The 21,142-nt window shown below is 43.0% G+C and overlaps 1 protein-coding gene across 3 annotated transcripts in view; it reads left to right on the top strand.

Moving 5' to 3' along the window:
• crtc1a (CREB regulated transcription coactivator 1a) overlaps nucleotides 1-21,142 on the top strand; it is a 143,141-nt gene that overhangs the window by 96,967 nt on the left and 25,032 nt on the right. For all 3 annotated transcript variants that reach the window (XM_048614031.1, XM_048614030.1, XM_048614029.1), the window contains 2 exons: nucleotides 13,688-13,768; nucleotides 18,919-19,096. In XM_048614031.1, the coding sequence (XP_048469988.1) occupies nucleotides 13,688-13,768; nucleotides 18,919-19,096 (259 nt within the window). The remainder of the gene's footprint in view (nucleotides 1-13,687; nucleotides 13,769-18,918; nucleotides 19,097-21,142) is intronic.

Genomic DNA, 21,142 nt, shown 5'->3' with positions numbered 1-21,142 from the left:
CATCCTGTTCATGCATTTGTCAAGACGCCCTTTAAAAGTCGCTATCATATCTGCTTCCACTACCTCCCCCAGCAGCAAGTTCCAGGCACCCACCACCCTCTGTGTAAAAAAAAAACCTACTTCATACATCGCCTTTAAACTTTGCCCCTCGCACCTTAAACCTATGCCCCTAGTAACTGACTCTTCCATCCTGGGAAAAAGCTTCTGACTGTCCACTCTGTCCATGCCCTTCATAATCTTGTAGACCTCTATCAGGTCACCCCTCAATCTCCGTCATTACAGTGAGAACAACCCAAGTTTCTCCAACCTCTCCTCATATTTCATGCCCTCCATACCAGGCAACATCCTGGTAAATCTTTCCTGTACCCTCTTCAAAGCCACCACATCCTTCTGGTAGCGTGGCAACCAGAATTGAACATAATATTCTAAATACAGCCTAACTAAGGTTCTATAAAACTGCAACATTACCTGCCAATTTTTAAACTCAGTGCCCCGGCCGATGAAGGCAAGCATGCCATGTGCCTTGTTGACGACCTTTTCCACCTTCCATCTGGATTAGATCTTTGGAAATGCATTACCTCACATTTCTCCGGATTAAAGTCCATCTGCCATCTCTCTGCCCAAGTCACCAACCAATCTGTATCTTGCTGTATCCTCTGACGGTCCTCATTGCTATCCGCAATTCCACCAACCTTTGTGTCATCCACAAACTTACTAATCAAACCAGTTACATTTTCCTCCAAATCATTTATATATATTAGAAATAGCAAAGGTCCCAACACTGATCCCTGAGGAACACAGTCACAGCTCTCCATTCAGAAACACACCCTTCCACTGCTACCCTCTGTCTTCTCTGACCGAGCCAGTTTTTAATCCACCTTGCAAGCTCAGCTCTGACCCTGTGTGACTTTACCTTCTGTATCAGCCTGCCATGAGGCACCTTGCCAAAGGCCTTGCTGAAGTCTATGTAGACAACATCCACTGCCCTACCCTCATCAATCAACTTTGTCACTTCCTCAAAAAACTCAATCAAGTTAGTGAGACACCACCTCCCCTTCATAAAACCATGTTACCTGTCACTATTACACCCACTTAAGAACATAAGAACTAGGAGCAGGAGTAGGCCGTCTGGCCCTTCGAGCCTGCTCCGCCATTCAATAAGATCATGGCTGATCTTTTCGTGGACTCAGATCCACTTACCCGCGTTCTCACCGTAACCCTTAATTCCTTTATTGTTCAAAAAAAATCTACCTTTACTTTAAAAACGTTTACTGAAGTAGCGTCAACTACTTCACTGGGCAAGGAATTCCATAGATTAACAACCCTCTGGGTGAAGAAATTCCTTCTCAGTTCAGTCCTAAATCTGCTCCCTCTAATCTTGAGGCTATGCCCTCTTGTCCTAGCTTCACCTGCTAGTGGAAACATCTCTCTACTTCTATCTTATCTATTCCCTTCATAATTTTGTATGTTTCTATAAGATCCCCCCTCAATCTTCTGAATTCCAATGAATATAATCCCAATCTACTCAGTCCCTCCTCATAAGCCAACCCCCTCAACTCCAGAATCAACCTAGTGAACCTCCTTTGCACCCCCTCCAGTGCCAATACATCCTTTCTCAAGTAAGAAAGTGGGAGTAAATCCTGTCTCAAAGAATCCTCTCCAGTAATTTCCCTACCACTGACGTAAGGCCCACCGGCCTGTAATTAGCTGGATTATCCTTGCCACCTTTCTTAAACAAAGGAACAACATTGGCTATTCTCCAGTCCTCTGGGCCTCCCTCCTGTAGCCAGTGAGGATGCAAAGGTTTCTCTCAAGGCCCCAGTAATTTCCTCCCTTGCCTCTTCTAGTATTCAGGGGTATATCCCATCAGGCCCTGGGGACCTGTCGACCTTCAAGTTTTTCAAGACCCTAATACAGCCTCCCTTTTGATCTCGACATGACCCAAACTATCTACAATCACTTCCCCAGACTCCTCATCCATCAAGTCCTCCTCTGTGGTGAATAATGATGCAAAGTACTCATTTAATACTTCGCCCAGTTCCTCTACATAAATTCCCTTCCCTGTCCTTGATTGGGCCAACCCTCTCCCTGGCTACCCTCTTGCTCTTTACATGTGTATAAGAAGCCTTGGGATTTTCCTTAACCCTGTTGGACAATGACTTTTCATGGCCCCTTTTAGGCCTTCTAACTCCTTGCTTAAGTTTCTTTCAACTATGTTTGTATTCCACCCTTGCTTCATGTGTTCCCAGCCTCCTGGCCTTGACAAACACTGCCTTTTTCTTTTTGACTGGGCTCACAATATCTCTCTTTATCCAAGGTTCCCAAAACTTGCCATAGATCATAGAATCCCTACAGTGTGGAAAACAGGCCCTTCGGCCCAACAAGTCCACACTGACCCTCAGAGCACCCACCCAAACCTATCCCCCTATAACCTAATCTATACCTGAACACCATGGGCAGTTTAGCATGGCCAATCCACCTAGCGTGCACATCTTTGGACTGTGGGGGGAAACCGGAGCACCTGGAGGAAACCCACGCAGACATGGGGAGAATGTGCAAACTACACACAGACAGTCGCCCGAGGGTGGAATTGAACCTGGGTCCCTGGTGCTTTGAGGCAGCAGTACTGACCACTGAGCCAACGTGCCGCCCCTGAAACTTATCCTTCATCCTTACAGGAACGTGCCGGTCCTGAGTTCTCAGCAACTTACACTTGAAAGCCTCCCATATACCAGATGTTGATTTGCTCACAAACATCTGCCTCCAATCTACATTCTTCAGTTGCTGCCTAATATTGTTGGAATTAGACTTCCCCCAGTTTAGCACCTTCGCCTGACAACTACACTTATCTTTATCCATCAGTACCTTAAAGCTGACTGAATTGTGATCACTGTTCCTGAGCTGCTCCCGTACTAAGACATCGACCACCTGGCCAGTATGACCCCTTTCCGAGTTGGACCATCTACATACTGTTTCAGGAAGCCCTCCTGGATGCTCCATACAAATTCTGTCCCACCTGCGCCCCAAGCACTAAGTGAATCCCAGTCAATATATGGGAAGTTAAAATCACTCGCGACAACAACCCTGTTACTTTTATATCTTGCCAAAATCTGCCTACATATCTGTTCTTCTATCTCCCACTGGCTGTTGGGAGGCCTATAGTAAACCCTAAACATTGTAATTGCACCCTTCCTGTTCCTGAGCTCTACCCATATTGCCTCGCTGTATGAGCCATCTGAGGTGTCCTCCTGCAGTACAGCTTGGATATTCTCCTTAACAAGTAGTGCAAACCCCCTGCCTCTTTTACATTCCCCTCTCTATCCCACCTGAAACATTTGTATCCTGGAACATTAAGCTGCCAGTCCTGTCCCTCCCTTAAACAAGTTTTCTCTGTTAGCGTGTATCTGTTAGATACATATTGAATAGGGCCTCTGTTCCCTTTGAGAGTTACTATCAAAATACCACTTACATGAAGTTGAATGAGTAAATGAGTAAATTGGCAATAGTGAAATCTCAAGATTACCAGCTGTGATAATCTGTCTACTACCTTTTCTGCTGTTATTAAGTGCGTATATGATTCCTAACCCAGTCAAATCATGTAGGCTTGATATTCTTTCTGGAATTCTCTAACTTTTAAAAAAAAATAAAAGGACCCACACCCCTCATTCCCCTACTTCAGCATTTATTGTAAGGGGAATAGAATAGAAAAGTTGGTAAGTTTTACTACTGCTGTACTGGACATTGGTGAAAACATGTCTAGAATACTCTGTTCGGTTTTGATCGTCCCATTTGAAAAATATATAATTGTGTAAGAACAGTTCACTCTATTCATATCTGAGATAAAGTTTATTACATAAAGAAAGGTTGAGTAGGTTGTGTCTATATCCATTGGAGTGCACAGTGACTCAGTGGTCAGTACTGCTGCCTCACAGCGCCAGGAACCCGGATTTGAATACAACCTCGGGCGACTGACTGTGTAGAATTTGCGCATTCTCCCCATGTCTGCATGGGTTTCTGCCAGGTGCTCTGGTTTCCTCCTACAGTCCAAAAATGTGCAAGTTCAGTGTTTTGGCCATGCTAAATTGCCCATAGTGTTCAGGGATGTGTAGGTTAGGTGCATTAGCCACAGGAGATACAGAGTTACTGAGATAGGGTAGGAGGATGGGTCTGGGTGGGATGTTCTTCAGAGGGTCGGTGTAGACTTGTTGGGCTCAATGACCTGTTTTCACACTGGGGATTCTAGAGTTTAGAAGAATAAGGACTGATGTTATTGAAATGTATAGGATTTTGAGAGGACTGGATAGGGTGGATAACAGGAGGATATTTCCCCTGTGAGCAAGCATAGAACTAGAGACATGGTATAAGAAAAGAATGGTTTATGTTTTAAGGTGGAGGTAATGAGAATTATTTTTCTTCTAGACTCATAGATGTTTACAACACAGGAGGCTATTTGGCCTATCATGCTGTGCCAGTCAAACTACACCAGTTCTATTTTCCAGTTTTTTTGACCTCGTCCCTAGAGGCTATGAGAATGCAAGTGAGTCTCTAAATACTGCTTAAATGCTCCAAAAGTTTCAATCACCATTTCACGCAGTGAGTGCCTGACTCCCACTGCGTGTAAACATTTCTCCTCTTAGCATGGTACCTTTTACCTGAAATCTATGCCCCTTATTACTAACTCCTCTACTAATGGAAAAAGTGTCTTCCTACCCAATCTATGCCCTTCATAATCTTACACACCTCTATTATTTTCCCCTTTCAACCTTCGCTGCTCCAAGGAAGTCAACCCAAGCCGAACCAATCAATCCTCACAGCTCAGACCTTCCAGCCCAGACACACCCTGGGTAACTCCCCACTGCACCTTTTTAGTGTAATCTCATCCTTCTTATAACATGGTGACCTTTCTGTCAGAGGTTTGTTAGCAAGTGGAATTCTCTTCCCCACAAGGCAGAAGATGCTGAGTCTTTGAATTTATCTAAGGCAGACTAAGATAGGTTTTTGATAGTCAAGAGATATGGGATAAGATGGGAAAATGGAGTTTGAGACCACAACCAGATCAGCTATGATCCTCTTGAATGGTATAGCGGTCTTGAATAGCCTGCTGTTGCTCCTAAGTTCTATCTTCTCTGCTTTCAATGCAAGTATATCCCCCTTTCAGTAAGGAGAACAAAACCATTCAAAATACTCAGTGTAGTCTCATAATGCCCTATACTGATGAAGCAAGACTTTGTTACTTTAGAAGCTCAACTCTTATTAATATACAGGCCTCATTCCTTTTGCCTTCTGGACTAAATGCTGTCCGTGCATGCTGACTTCCTGCAATTCATGCACATGGACAAACAAATCCCTTTGCTGCGGCAATCTGCAGCCCCGCTGTATACGAATAATAATCTTCAACTGTTCCTGCCAAAGTGGAAAACAACATATTTCCCTCCATTTTACTCACTCTGTAAAATTTTAGCCCATCAAAACACTTAATCCATCTTCATGACTTTGGAGACTCTTTGAATCTTCTTCCTAACTTCCTTCCCACCAACTTTGTATCATCACCAAATTTGACTACAATACAGTCAAGTCCCTTAACCAAGTCATTGATATAGATTGTAAATAATTGAGGCCCCAGCTCTGATTCTTGTGGATCGTCGACTGGAGGATAATGAATCTGTGGAACTCAATGCCACAGAAGGCTTTGGAGATCGTCATTGAGTGTATTTAAGACAGAGATAGATAGGTCCTTGATTAGTAAGGGGATCAAAAATTACAGAGAGAAGGCAAGACATTGAGGTTGAGAAACATATCAGGCGTGATCGAATGGCAGAGCAAGCTCGATGAGCCTAATGGCTTAATTACTATATCTTATGGTGTTTTGTGTCTCCATTGATTACAGTTTGCCAAGTTCAAATAGGTCACTTATCCTGACTTTTTTCCATTAGTTAGCCAACCCTATCTCTATGTTAATAAATCACTCCCAGTGCAATGCACTCCTTTTTTGTGTGATTACATTCTTTGTAGAATCTTACCAGGTACCTTTTAGAAGTCATCAACATCTACTGGTGCCCCTGTACCTATGTTCTTTGTTACTCCTCAATAACGCCAATAAATTTGACAAACATGATTTCCTTTTCACAAAATCATGCTGACTGTGCTTGATTGTTTTATTATTTTCAAATGCCCCAGTATTACTGCCTTCATAATGGATTCCAGAATTTTTTCCAAGATTAGACATTAAGCTAACTGGCCTATAGGTTCCTGCTTTTTTTTTGTCTCCTTCCAGTGCTGGAACAGTGATGGGACCACAATAGTTTACAATTTACAGATGATTTAGAGTTGGGAACCAAGTGTAGTGTGTCAAAAGTTTGCAGATTACACTAAAATGAATGGTAGAGCAAAGTGTGCAGAGGACACAAAGTAGAGGGATATTGATATATTAAGTGAGTGGGCAAGGGTCTGGCAGACAGAGTAGAATGTTGGTAAATGTGAAGTCATCTATTTTGGTAGGAATAACAGCAGAATGGACTATTATTTAAATGGTGATAAATTGCGGCATGCTGCTTTGCAGAGAGATCTGGATGTCTTTGTGCATGAATCACAAAAAGTTGGTTTGCAAGTGCAGCAGGTAATTAAGAAGGCAACTGCAATATTCTCCTTCATTGCTAAAAGGATAGAATTTAAAAATAGGGAGGTTTTGCTGCAGCTGTACATAGCACCTAGACTGCTGTGTTCAGTTTTTGTCTCCATACTTGAGAGAGGATGTATTGGCACTGGAGGGGGTGTAAAGGAGGTTCACTTGTTTGATTCCAGAGATGAGGATTGGCATATGAGAAGAGATCGACTAGACTGGGACTGTAATCATTGGAATTAAGAAGAATGAAGCGGGATCTTACAGAAACTCATAAGATAATGAAGGGAACAGATAAGAAAGAAGCATGTTTCCTTTGGTGAGTGAAACCGGAACTAGGGGGCATAGCCTCAAAATAAGGGGAGCAGATTTAGGACTGAGTTGAGGAGGAACTTATTCACCCAAAGGGTTGTGAATTTGTGGAATTCCCTGCCCAGTGAAGCAGTTTTTAAGGCAAAGATGGATAGATTTTTGAACAGTAAAGGTACTAAGGTTTATGGTGAGTGGGTGGGTTAGTGGAGCTAAGTCTACGAAAAGATAGGCCATGATGATATTGAATGATGGAGCAGGCTCAGAGGGTCAGATGGCCTACTCCTGCCCCTCTTTCTCATGTTCTTATCAATCGAGGTGTTACCTTTACAGTTTTTTTTAATCCACTGGGACTTATTCAGGGCCTAAGGAATTTTAAAGGAATACAATCATCATGTCCACTGTTTTTGTAAGCATTTCCATAAAGGTCCCACATTCTCAATCTTGACCTTGCCTGAGGCGTGGTGACTCTCAGGTTAGTCCATCGCCAGTCGTTTCTTTAGTATTATCACAAGTTCACCTTACCTTCACTAATCATTTCCTTTATGACCTTGAGATGCAGGCCTTAAGGTCCAGAGTTCTTGTAAACCTCGCATTCCGTTAGATTTCCTCATACTTTTTTCTAATGATCGTGATCATTTTAAGTACCTCCTTCCAAAGTTCCCTCGAGGCACAGACACTCTAGACGTTCTGCACATAACTGTCAACGTAGATCACAGCAATGACTTTCAGTTCTAGAAGTCACTGTTGCACAGATGTCTATGCAAACAAGAACAAAATTAGAGAGAACACTGTCTCCCACCCTTTTGCTTTCTCCTGAGAAGACAAATTTTAAAAAATGGTTCAACGTCTGGCTTTTCCTGGTTTTACCTTATTAATTCCCCAGTCTTATTGTCTGTTGAACGGATTATTACTTCTCCTTTTCTATACACTTGCAAAAGCATTTACTGCCTGAACTGATACTACTTGTTGGATTTCTCTCAGATTTCAATTTCTCCCTTTTTTTTATTAGTGCTATAGTCATTCTTCACTTTTTTTTTTAAACATTCCCAATCTTCTGGTCAGTCAATAATCTTCACAAGGCTTTTCTTTCAACTTGATATGATTTACCATCCTTAGCTATAAATGATGTATCCTTCTCATAAGTCTATCTTTCTTAATAGGATATTAATTGGTGAAAGTTATAAATTATCTCCTTGCATATCTGCCATTGCTTCTTTACTATATTAATGGTTAACCTACTTTTCTATTGCACTCTAGCCAACTCTGACTTCATATTCTTGTAATTGCATCCATTTACTTTAAGTATTCTAATTTCAGACCCAGGTTTCTCACATTAAAACTTAATGTGAAATTCTGTTGTAGCATAATCATTCTTACTTGATGCTTTACGGTCAGGTTATTTGTCTGCAATCTTCTTTTGTCTCCTCCACAACACATTTACCTGCCTGTCTTGGCACCTGCAGATTTGCTTCCCTCATAAAAGTCATTGATGTGAATTGTAAAAAGTTGAGGCTCCGACATTGATCTTGAACTCCATTCATCACATCCAGAAAATCAGTAAGACCCATTTATGCATTCTCACGGGGATGGTGATGCCCAGTGGCATTACTGCTTAATCCAGAGCCCCAGGCTAATGTGCTGGGGACAAGGGTTTGAATCCCACCAGGGCAGATGATGGAATTTGAATTCAATGAAAATCTGGAATTAAGAGTCTAATGCTGACCATGAAATTGTCAATTGACAGGAAAAGCCCATCTGGTTCTCTAATGTCCTTCGGGGAAGAAAACTGCTGTCATTACTTGGTTTGTCCTGCCTGTAACTCCAGATCCACCACAATGTGGTTGACTCTTGACTACCCTCTGGGCAAATAGGAGTGGGCAATAAATGCTCATCTGGCCAGGGTTGACCACATCCTGTGAACGAGAAGAGATACTTTTTCTCCCAACTCATCTAGCACGATCTTCCAGCTTCCACACTAATGTGTTCCCCCATATTAATATAGAAACATAGAAAACAGGGGCAGGAGTAGGCCATTCGGCCCTTCAAGCCTGCACCACCATTCGATATGATCATGGCTGATCATGCAATCACAGTGTCCCATTCCCACCCTCTCCCCAGACCCTTTGATCTCTTTAGCCGCAAGGGCCACGTCCAGTTCCCTCTTGAATATATCTAATGAACTGGCCCCAACGGCTTCATGTGGGAGAGAATTCCTCAGGTTCACAACTCTCTGAGTAAAGAAATTCTTCCTCATCTCAGTCCTGAATGGCTCGCCACATATATTTAGACTGTGACTGCTAGTTCTGGACTTTCCCAACATCAGGAACATTCTTCTCCCATCTAGCCTGTCCTGTCCCATTAGGATTTTATATTTCTATGAGATTCCCCTCATTCTTCTAAATTCCAGTGAGTACAAGCCCAGTCAATCCAGTCTTTCCTCATATATCAGTCCTGCCATCCCGGGAATCAGACTGGTGAACCTTTGCTGGATTCTCTCAATAGCAAGAATGTCCTTCCTCAGACTGGGAGACCAAAACTGCACACAATACTCAAGGTGTGGCCTCACCAAGGCGCTGTATAACTGCAGCAAGACATCCCTACTCCGATACTCAAATCCTCTCACTATAAAGGTCAGAATGCCATTAGCTTTCTTCACTGCCTGCTGCATCTGCATGCTAACCTTCACCAACTGTTCCACCATGACACCCAGGTCTCACTGCACCTCACCTTTTCCTAAAATTCAGATAATAATCTGCCTTTCTGTTTTTGCCACCAAAGTGGATAACCTCACACTTATCCACATTATGTTGCATTTGCCAAGTGTTTGTCCACTCAGCCAGTCTGTCCAAGTCACACTGCAGCCTCTTAGCATCCTCCTCACAGCATACACTGTCACCCAGCTTAGTGTCATTAGTAAATTTGGAGATATGGCATTCAGTTCCTTCATCCAATTCATTAATGTATATTGTGAACAGCTGGGGTCCCAGCACTGAACCCTGCGGTACCCCACTCGTCACTGCCTGCCACTCTGAAAAGGACCTGCTTATTCCAACTCTCTGCTTCCTGTCTGCCAACCAGTTCTTTATCCATGTTAATACATTACCTTCAATATCATAAGCTTTAATTTCCTTACTAATCTCTTGTGTGGAACCTTGTCAAAAGCCTTTTGAAAGTCCCAATACACAACTACTACTGATCTGCCCTGTTTGTCAAGCACAGTTTCCCTTCAGTAAAATTCTGTCACCACTTTCCAAATGCTCAGTTATTACATCCTTAAGAATTGATTCCAGCATTTCTTCCCCACCACTGACGTCAAGCTAACCGACCTATAATTTCCCATTTTCTCTCCTTCCGTTTTTAAAGAGTGGGGTTACATTAGCTACCCTCCAGTCCATTGGAACGCTTCCATTATGAGTTTATTTTATTTTCTGCTATAATCAATGATGTGGCACCTTATTATACCTTCTCGAAATCAAAGGACACTATGTCTGAGCACCTCTTATCCACCATACACAATTGCTTCAAAGAACTCCAGTAACAGAAAAAACAGACTTTCTCCTGCAAGTGACTTGTTTGTTCTCCTCATTGGAATTCTTTACGTCCCCTTTGCTGTTTGTGTACTTTCTCTTTGTGTCTGCCTCTGTTCTCTGTTCACCTTCACCCTCTTGGCTGTAGTTTTCCTTTGTGTCTTGCGGCCATGTGGATTCTTTCTCAGTTTCCTTCCTGTTGGTACTGCTCCCAGTATTTTTATCATTTCGGAAAATAGGAATTAGGAGCGGGAGTAGGCAATTCAGCCCTTTGAGCCTGCTCCACCATTTAGTATGATCATAGCTGATCTTATCCCAGTCTCAACTCCGCTCTCCTGCCTGCTCCCCATAGCCCTTTATCCCGCTTTTCATCGGAAACATATCTATATCTTTTTTGAATCTGTTGATTAATTCTGCCTCCACTGCAGCTGGGAGCAGTGATTTCCACAGATTCACAACCCTCTGCGAAATAGTTTCTCCTCATCTCAGTTTTAAACCTACCTCCTCTCACTCTGTATCTATGACCTTTGATCCTCTTTGGCATTTTATCTACTTCAATGAGATTCAACCGGTTCCACCACCCCCCTCCTTCTTCTGAACTCCAGCAAGTACAAGCCCAAGCTATTCAACTGCTCCTCATTTAACAGCCCTTTCATCCCTGGAATCAATCTGGGGAACCTCCTCTGAACTGCTTCTAGTGCCACCAGATCCTTCCCAAAGTACAGAGACCAAAACTAGACACGATACTCCAGGTTTGGTCTCACCGACGGCTGATATAAGTGTTACAGCAGTTCTTTACTTTTGCAATAAATGACAGGATTCCATTTTGCCTTCCTTATTATATGCTGCACCTGCATATCCACCTTCTGTGATTCATGCACAAGGGCACCCAGATCCCTCTGCACAGACGCACTTTGAATCTGATTTCCATTTAGATAATAATTTGCACTTTTATTTCTCCAACCAAATGGACAACCTCACACTTATCCACATTAAACTCCATCTGCCAGATTCTGGCCCATTCTCCCAGCCTATCAATATCCATCTGTAAACTCTTTAATCTCAGCCTGCTTTCCCATTTATTTTGGTATAATCTGTCATGTTGGCTATGTTACACTTTGTCCCTGCTTGCAGATCATTTATGTAGAGTGCAAATAGTTGAGGTCCAAGAACTGAACCCTGCGCACCCCATTGGTTACAGTTCGCTGTCCAGCGAAGAAATCATTTATCCCAACCCTCTATTTTCTGTCAATCAGCCAGTCCTCTATCCAAGCCAATATTCTACCCTTAACCCCCAGGATCTAACCTTCTGGATCAGTCTTTTATGCACCACCTTGTCAAAATGCCTTCTGGAAGTCTAGATATACACACCCACCGGTTCCCCATTATCCACCTGGCAAGTTACATCCTCAAGAACTCCAGCAAGTTTGTCAAGCACGACTTACCCTTCATGAAACTGTGCTGACACTGGTGAATTTCTTATTATTAAATTACAGCTAATCCCTTTTGCAATTGATGAAAATGCTTAAAAGTTCTTTTCATACATTCTTCAATATGTTTGTAGGTTCCACAAATCTTTTAAAGAAATGAAAGCTTTCTCTTACATAAAAACCATAAGAAAACTGAAGATGTTGTAACTCAGAGACAAAAATAGGAATTGCTGGAAAGCTTAAGCAGGTATGGCAGTATGTGTGGAGAGAAATCGGAGTTAACGTTTCAGGTCAAGTGACCCTTCCTCACTCGACCTGAAACGTTAACTCTGATTTCTCACCACAGTTGCCCCTTAGGTCACTTTTAAATCTTTCCCCTCTCACCTTAAACCTATGGCCTCTAGTTTCGGACTTGCCCACTCCAGCAAAAAGACCTTGTCTATTTATCCTATACATGCCCCTCATGATTTTATAAACCTCTATAACGTCACCCTTCAGCCTCCGATGCTCCAGGGGAAATAAACCCAGTGTATTCAGTCTCTCACTGTAGCTCAAACCCTCCAACCCTGGAAACACCCTTGTTAATCTTTTCTGAACCCTTTCAGATTTCACAACATCCTCCTATAGCAGGGAGACCAGAATTGCATGCAGTGTTCCAATAGGGGCCTAACTAATGTACTGTACAGCTGCAGCATGACCTCCCAACTCCTATACTCAATTCACTGACCATTAAACACAAGCATGCCAAGCGCTTTCTTTACCATCCTGTCTACCTATGATTTCACTTTCAATAAATTATGAACCTGCACTCCAAGGTCTCTTTGTTCAGCAATGCTCACTAGGACCTGATCTTGAACTGTACAAGTCCTGCCCTGACTTGCCTTTCCAAAATGCAACACATCATATTTATCGAAATTAAACTCCATCTACCACCCCTAGGCCCATCGGTACATCTGATCAAGATCCCATTGTACTCTGAGGTTACTTACTTCACTGTCCACTACATTTCCATTTTTGGTGTCATCTGCAAACTTACTAACCATACCTCCTATGTTCAGATCTAAATCATTTTATATAAATGATGAAAAGCAGTGGACCCAGTACCAATCCTTGTGGCACACTGCTGGTCACAGGGCTCCAATCTGAAAAGCAACCCTACACCACCACCCTCTGTCTTCTACCTTTGAGCCAGTTCTGTATCCAAATAGCAAAGGAAATTGGATCAGCAATAAGCAATAACCTTTTAATACTAATGGAATAAACTGTAAAACTACTACGACAGATTACTCTGCTGTGATTCTTTTTGCTGGTCAGGGAGGAGGAGAGAACAGACCTGGGCAGGGAGACATGAAGGTTAGTGGGAGCTTCTGATTGATGCAGCATTGTAGAAATACATGGAAGTTATAATATGGAATCAGGCCTTTCCCTGTCTAATCCATGTTGGCATTTACCTTCACATGAAAGATTAGTTCCCATCACATTTGTTTTCCTGTTTCTTTCCAATCCAGCATTTTAAATGTACAGGGGGAAAAGATGTAAATCAATAGACCACTTCCAAGAACTGTTCACTACACTGTGGATGAGACCTGAAACTGGTTGTAGATAAGATGTGCTTGGTCTTCCAGGCACAGAGCATTAAATGTTGAGCAGAAGAGTTCTGAATCTCCTTTACAGTGCCTGTTGCCCACAGATTACATTATTGACAATTAAATTAAGCAGATTCAGAAGAAACTAATTAAACCAATGTACACTAAATGTTTTATCCATAAGCGATAAACTCTCTGCCCTCTTTTTGACAGACATCCATACTTGGGAGTGTCTTTGGAGATTATTATGATCAGCAACTCACAAACAGACAAGCCAACTCCCTGTCTCATCAGGTAAGGACCCACACCAGTTCCTTGTCACCACAGGAAGGTCAGATGAACGACTTGTCATTTGCAAAGTTTTAGAAATTTGGGAGGTGATGGCCTAGTGGTATTATCATCACTAGACTATAAATCTAGAAACTCGGCTAATATTCTGGGGATAGTAGGAACTGCAGATGCTGGAGAATCTGAGATAACAAGTGCAGAGCTGGATGAACACAGCAGGCCAAGCAGCATCAGAGGAGCAGGAAAGCTGACATTTCGGTTCAGAAATGATTTCTGAAGAAGGATCTAGGCCCGAAACGTCAGCTTTCGTGCTTCTCTGATGCTGCTTGGCCTGCTGCGTTCATCCAACTCTACACCTTGTTATCTCCAGTATTCTGGGGATCCAGGTTTGAATGCCACCACGGCAGATGGTGGATTTGAATTCAGTAAGAAAATCTGGAATTAAAAATCCACTGATCATGAAACCATTGATTGTCAAAAAAATCCATCTGGTCACGAATGTCCTTCAGGGAGGGAAATCTGTCATCCTCACCTGGTCTGGCCAACATGTGACTCCAGACACACAGCAATCTGGTTGACCTCACTTGCCCTCTGAAATGACCTAGCAAGCTATTCGATTGTATCAATCACTACAAAGTCTCAAAGAAATGAAACCAGACAGTCCACCTGTCATTGACCTAGGCACCAGAAAAGACAATGATAGAAACAGTCCTGTCGACCCTCTTTACCAATATCTGGGGGCTTGTGCCAAAATTGGGAGAGCTGTCTCACAGACTTGTCAAGCAATAGCCTGACCTAATCGTACTCACGGAATCATACCTTACAATGCCCCAGACACCACTATCACCATCCCCATGCCACCGGCAGGACAGACCAGCAGAGGTGGTGGCACAGTGGTATACAGTCAGGAGGGAATTGCCCTGGGAGTCCTCAGTATTGACACTGGATCCCATGATGTCTCACGGCTTCAGGTTAGACATGGGGAAGGAAATCTCCTGCTCGTTACCACATATCGTTCTCCCGTGGCTGATGAATCGGTGCTCCTCCACATTGAACAACACTTGGAGGAAGCACTGAGAATGGTAAGGATACAAAATGTACTCTAGGTGGGGGACTTCAATGTCCACCACCAACAATGGCTCAGCAGCAGTACTACTGATCGAGCTGGTCAAACATAAACTGTTAGACTGGGCAAAGGACATAGCTGCTAGACTGGGTCTGCAGCTGGTGGTGAGGAACCAACGGAGTGAAGAACATACTTAAGCTCATCCTTAACATTCTGCTGGCTGCAGATACATCCATACCTGACAGTATCGGGGAGAATGACCACCACACAGTCTTGGTGGAGACAAAGTCCTGCTTTTACACTGAAAATAACTTTCATCGTGCTGTATGGCACTGTCACCATGCTAAATGGGACAGACTTTGCACAGATCTAGCCACTCAAGACTGGGTGTCCATGAGGCACTTTGGGCCATCGGTAGCAGCAGAATTGTATTCTAGCATAACTGTAACCTCATGGCCTGGCGTATCCCTCATTCAACCATTACCATCAAGCCAGGGGATCAGCCCTGGTTCAATGGAGAATGCAGGAGGGCATGCCAAGAGCAGCATCAGACATAGCTGAAAATGAGGTGTCAACCTGGTGAAGCTACCAAGTAGCACTACTTACATTCAAAACAGCCTAAGCAGCAACTGAGTTAGGCCATCCCACAATCAATGGATCATATCTAAGCTCTGCAGTCCTGCCACATACAGTCGTGAATGGTGGTAGACAATTAAACTCATTGGAGGAGGAGGCTCCACAAATAGGAAGAGCACAGCACAGTAGTGCCAAAGATAAGGCTGAAGTATTCGCAACAATCTTCATCCAGAAGTGCTGAGTGGATGATCCATCTTGGTCACCTGCAGTGGTCCCCAGCATCACAGATGCCAACTCAGTTCAATCCACATGATATGAAGAAATGGTTGGAGACACTGGATACTGCAAAGGCTATGAACCCTGACAACATTCTGGCAATAGTACTGAAGACATGTGCTCCAGAACTTGCCGCTCCCCTAGCCAAGCTGTTCCAGTACAGTAACAACACTGACAGCCACCTGACAATGTGTGAAATTGTCCACATATGTCCTGTACATAAAAAGCAGGACAAATCCACCCTGGCTAATTACTGCCCCAACATTCTACTCTCGATCATCAGTAAAGTGATGAAGGTATCATCGCCAGTGCTATCAAGCAGCATCTGCTCAGTGGCATCTTACTCAGTGATGCCCAGTTTGGGTTCCGCCAGGGCCACTCAGCTCCTGACCTTATTATAGCCTTGGTTCAAACATGGACAAAAGAGCTGAATTCTAGAGGCAGTGTGAGAGTGACAGCCTTTGACATCGTGTGCCATCAAAGAGCCCTAGCACAACTGAAATCAGTGGTATTGGGGGCAAACTCTCGCTGATTGGGAGAAGTACCGGGCACAGAGGAAGATGGTCGTGGTTGTTGGAGGTCAGTCATCTCAGCTCCAGGGCATCTCTGCAGGAGTTCTTCAGGATAGTGTCCTGGGCCCAACCATCTTCAGCTGCTTCATCAATGACCTTCCCTCCATCATAAGGTCGGAAATGGGGATGTTCATTGATGATTGCAGTGTTCAGCACCATTCGCGACTCCTCAGATACAAAGCAGCCCATGTTAAAATGCAACAAGATCTGGACAATAACTAACCTTGCGCTGACAAGTGGCAAGTAACATTCATGCCACACAAATGCCAGGCTGCAACCATCACCAATAAGAGATAATCTAATCACCACCCCTTGACATTCAATGATGTTACCATCACTGAATCCCCCACTGTCAATATCCTGGGGGTTGCCATTGACCAGAAACTCAACTCGTTAGACCCTGTATTTATATTTGCTACACAAACACAATGGCTACAACAGCAGGTGCGAGGCTAAGAAACCTGCAGTGAGCAACTCATTTCCTGACTCCTCAAAGCCTGTCCACCATCTACAAGGGACAAATCAGGAGTGTGATGGAATATTCCCCACTTGCCTGGATGGGTAGAGCCCTAACAACACTCAAGAAGCTTGACACCATCCATGTATCCAATCTGCTTGATTGGAACCATATCCACAAGCATTCATTCCCTCCACCACTGACATCCAGTAGCAACAGTATGTGCTGCCTACAAGATACACTGCAGAAATTCACCAAGGATCCTCATACAGCACCTCCCAAACCCATAACCACTTGCATTTAGAAGGACAAGGGCAGCAGATACATGGGAACACCACCCACTGCAAGTTCCCCTTCAAGCCATTTACCATCCTGTCTTGGAAATCTATCACCATTCCTTCAGGGTCTCTGGGTCAAAATCCTGGAACTTCTTCCCTAATGGCATTGTGGGTCAACCCATAGCACATGGACTGCAGCAGTTCAAGAAGGCAACTCACCACCACCTTCTCCAGGGTAATTAGAAATGGGCAAGAAATGCTGGCCAACCAGCAACACCCGCATCCCACAAATGAAAACAAAATTGACTTATTGCTTGAAACTTTTGTTTTCTAGCTTTGTCCTTCAGTTTGAATATCACTGAAAAGAGAAGCATGTTGCCAAAGTATGTCCTCTTCCACTCATCAGGATAAATGCAAGAATGCCAAATTTCAAACAATCAGAACAATTTATATTAAAGGAGAAATGGGTGCTGATTGGAGAAAGCCGTGGGAGCAATAACTTCTAATAATTCAAAATAATTCTAGGTTTGAATGTATTCCTTTTAAGAGTATGGTGTCCAGCACATGAAATAGTAAGTATAAATAAGCTCTGTTACTTTTTTTATTCACTCATAAGACGTCGACATTGCTGGCTAGGGCAGCATTTTTTGCCCACCACATGATGTTGTTCCCATGTATCTGCTGCCCTTCTCCATCTAGTTGGAAGTGGTCTTGGGCTGTCTACGGATCTTTGCAGTGCATCTTGTAGATAGCACACACTGCTGCTACTGAGCATCAGTAGTGGAGAGAATGGATGAATGTGAGTTTAAATAAAAGCAAAAATCTGCAAATGGTGGAAATAATGAAAAAAAGCACAGAAAATCCTGGAGAAACTCAGCAGGTCTGGCAGCATCTGTAGAGAGAAAGTTAACATTTTGTCTGATGTGACCGTCCATCAGAACAGTCATTCGGACTCAAAACATTAACTCTGTTTCTCTCTGCAGACCTGAATATCTCCAGTATTTTCTCTGTTTGTTTTACATTACAAGCATCACTGATTATGTTAAATTGGTTGTCACGCAGCTATTAGTGTGACATGACTGGTGCTTTCCACTAACGGATGCTGCCTTTAACACAAAAAAATGTTCTGATCAAATCAAACAGCATATTTGTAAGGCACAGCATGGACCATAAGCATAAGCACAAAACTCAAAATGTCTATACCACATGTGATTCTGCGATTTGTAGGCACAGAATGAAGAACTGAATGCACTAATGGTTTCCTTCACAATCAAATTAACATAATCACTCAATGTGGCTCATTCGCCCTTCAAGCATCACATACTTGTATGCTAGAACATATTCTGTGCAAATAAAAGGAATACGTTAAACCATGTGCCTTCTTTTTTACTTGCCCGAGAGCTCAGGGAGCCTATTATTCCCCATTGCTTTCTCCATTGCCATCATTTTAGCAAATCAGAATCAATTTGCCTATTAATCTGGACTTTTTCTCTTCTTTGGTATAAATTGTTGTGATTGTTTATAATTTGACATTCTTGCATTTATCCTGATGAGTGTAAGATAAAAACTTCAGCAACACGTCTTTCTCTTCATTAGTATTTAATCCTTCAATTTTGTTTTGTGTTCACATTTATTTATTTCATTTAATGTTGTCATTAGTTACCACCGAACTTCAGTGTATGACGTATGGGTGTGTTTCGCTGTTATAATCTTGCTAATGCCGGATTGATCTGAAGCAAGAGTTACCCAGGCCCAAGGTGGGCAGTCTGAGACCACAAGGGCTGTTGTCATGGGTATGGTTTGCTTTTTCTCTCTCTCTCTCTCTCTCACACATTCCAGGACTAGGGAATGTCCCCACCCAGGAGATTGGGACTGCTGCCCCAGAAAATTGATTCTGAGCAAATTTCTAACTGTTAAATTCTTTATTATAGCTTGAACAATTCAATATGATTGAGAGCCCGAACAGCACCAACAGCTTGTACAGCCAAATCTCCACTTTGAACTACTCACAGGCGGCAATGATGGGGCTGACAGGGAGCCATGGAAGTCTGCAGGATTCACAGCTCAGTTACACCAATCACGGAAATATCCCCAACATCATTCTAACCGGTGAGTAGCGCTCAGCTCCATTGGAGGAAGCCTTTCCTCATACTTCCTATCCCAGCTGCTCATTATACAATCATGGAGCAAGAGTCATAGTTGGTGCAAGAACTTTGCATATATGACATTGACACAGTGGGCCAAATTATAATCTCCTGTGATTTGCATCTCTGCAGATCACATTCTGAGAATAACCAATGGGAAAATGGAATGTCACATTGAAACCGTATGGACTGTTTGGAGTTGAGAGACACTACTGAAGCAATAGAGAGAGAGAGAGAGCAGGATCCCCATGTTCCAGTCATGCCATTTCACTATGTTAACCCCTGCCATTCTGCTACAATCATTCCTGATCTCTATTCTCCAGTATAAATCCTACTCACTGGTATAAAGTCTTGCTGCACCAGTACATGATACGGCAGCAGCTTTTTCTTGCATTATAATCTGCTGTTAATGGAGCAATGCATTCAAAGGAATATAGAGAAGGGCGGGATTGGCAGTCCACTTTCTGAATACAGAATTTTTTGGATAAGACAAGGGAATTTAAAAAATGCAGGGCTTAATGTGTTTACAATGTTGATTAATGAATCCAAGGAATGATTATGTGAAAGATCAAGTGAAGCAAGACAGAAAAGACTGGAAATACTAAGCAGGTCTGGCAACCTCTGTGGAGCAAGGAACAAAGTTAATGTTTTAGTTTGACGCATTGTTAAAACTGAAAAGTGTTTGAGGTGATAGGTTTTAAATAAGTGCGAAGACAAGGAGAGGGAGATGCAGGAGAACAAAAGGGAAGACCTACCATTGGTGGAAAGTAGGAATAGTTAAATGACAAGAAATGATGGTATAAGGCAAAGGAGAGTGATAAGGAGTAGGCATGTCTAGAGGAGATATTAAAGGGCAAAACAGAATTGTTACTTTTGTCTTTGGCAACTATTAGTTATGGTAGAAGTTAAGATTAGAAATTGTAAAATCAAGGTAGAGTCTAGAAAGCTGTTAAGCACCGACTGAAAAGATATATTGTTCTTCTAACCTAGTTTGAGCTTCTTTGGAACACTGTTGGAGGCTGAGTGCAAAGTTCTTCATTGAATCATAGAATAGAATCATAGAATCCCTACAGTTTGGAAGCAGGCCATTCGGCCCATCAAATCCGCTGTGAAGAGCATCCCACTCAAACCAATTGCGCCCCCCCCCGCCGCCATCCTGTAACCCTGAATTTCCCATGGCTAATCCATCTAGTCTGCACATCTTTGTACTGTGAAAGGAAACTGGAGCCCCCGGAGGAAACCCATTCGGACACAGCGAGGATGTGCAAATTCCACGCAGACAGTCGCCTAAGGGTGGAATTGAACCCGGGTCCCTGATGCTGTGAGGCAGCAGTGCTAGCCACTGCACCGCCCTGCCCGTTGATTAATATATGTACTTCGTTACAGGGAGCCTAATGAATGATCCAGATGAACTGAGGACACAGCTGGAAAGTATGACGCCTTGGCTATTACTGAGACTTAACTTAAAGAAGGGCAGGCATAGCAGCTAAACATACTTAATTCATACGCTTTTCAAGTACAATCGAAGGGGGGATACCTTTATTAAAAGAAAAAGATACGGGCAGTTCGTAATACTGGTTAATCACATTTGATGAGGTGCCCATCCTTCTGCTTCAACAATCATGATAAGGCCATTCTCCCACTTTCCATTTAACTCTGCAAATTATTTCTATTTAAATAATCTAATGCCCTCTTGGACTTCTCAATGTAACCTGCCTCGATCGCATTTACAAGGCGGTGCATTCCAGACCCAGTCCACTGGTTGCATGAAAAACTTTTCTTTGACATTGCATTTACTACCTTTTCAAACCACTTCAAACCTGTGCCGTCTCATCCTCAATCCTACGAGTGCAAACAGTTTCGAGTAAATAAACAATCAACAGCAGAGAAAAGGAAAAATACACAAACAATCATCAATGAGGTCATGTTGGTTGAACTGAGATTAAAAACATAGAACAGTACAGCACAGTACAGGCCCTTCGGCCCACGATGTTGTGCCGAACTTTTAGCC

The sequence above is a fragment of the Rhincodon typus genome, chromosome 29 (genome assembly GCF_021869965.1).
Source record: "Rhincodon typus isolate 14 chromosome 29, sRhiTyp1.1, whole genome shotgun sequence".
Classification (NCBI taxonomy): Eukaryota; Metazoa; Chordata; class Chondrichthyes; order Orectolobiformes; family Rhincodontidae; genus Rhincodon; species Rhincodon typus.
The sequence above is the reverse complement of the archived record's forward strand: the minus strand, read 5'-3'. Positions and strand labels throughout refer to the sequence as shown.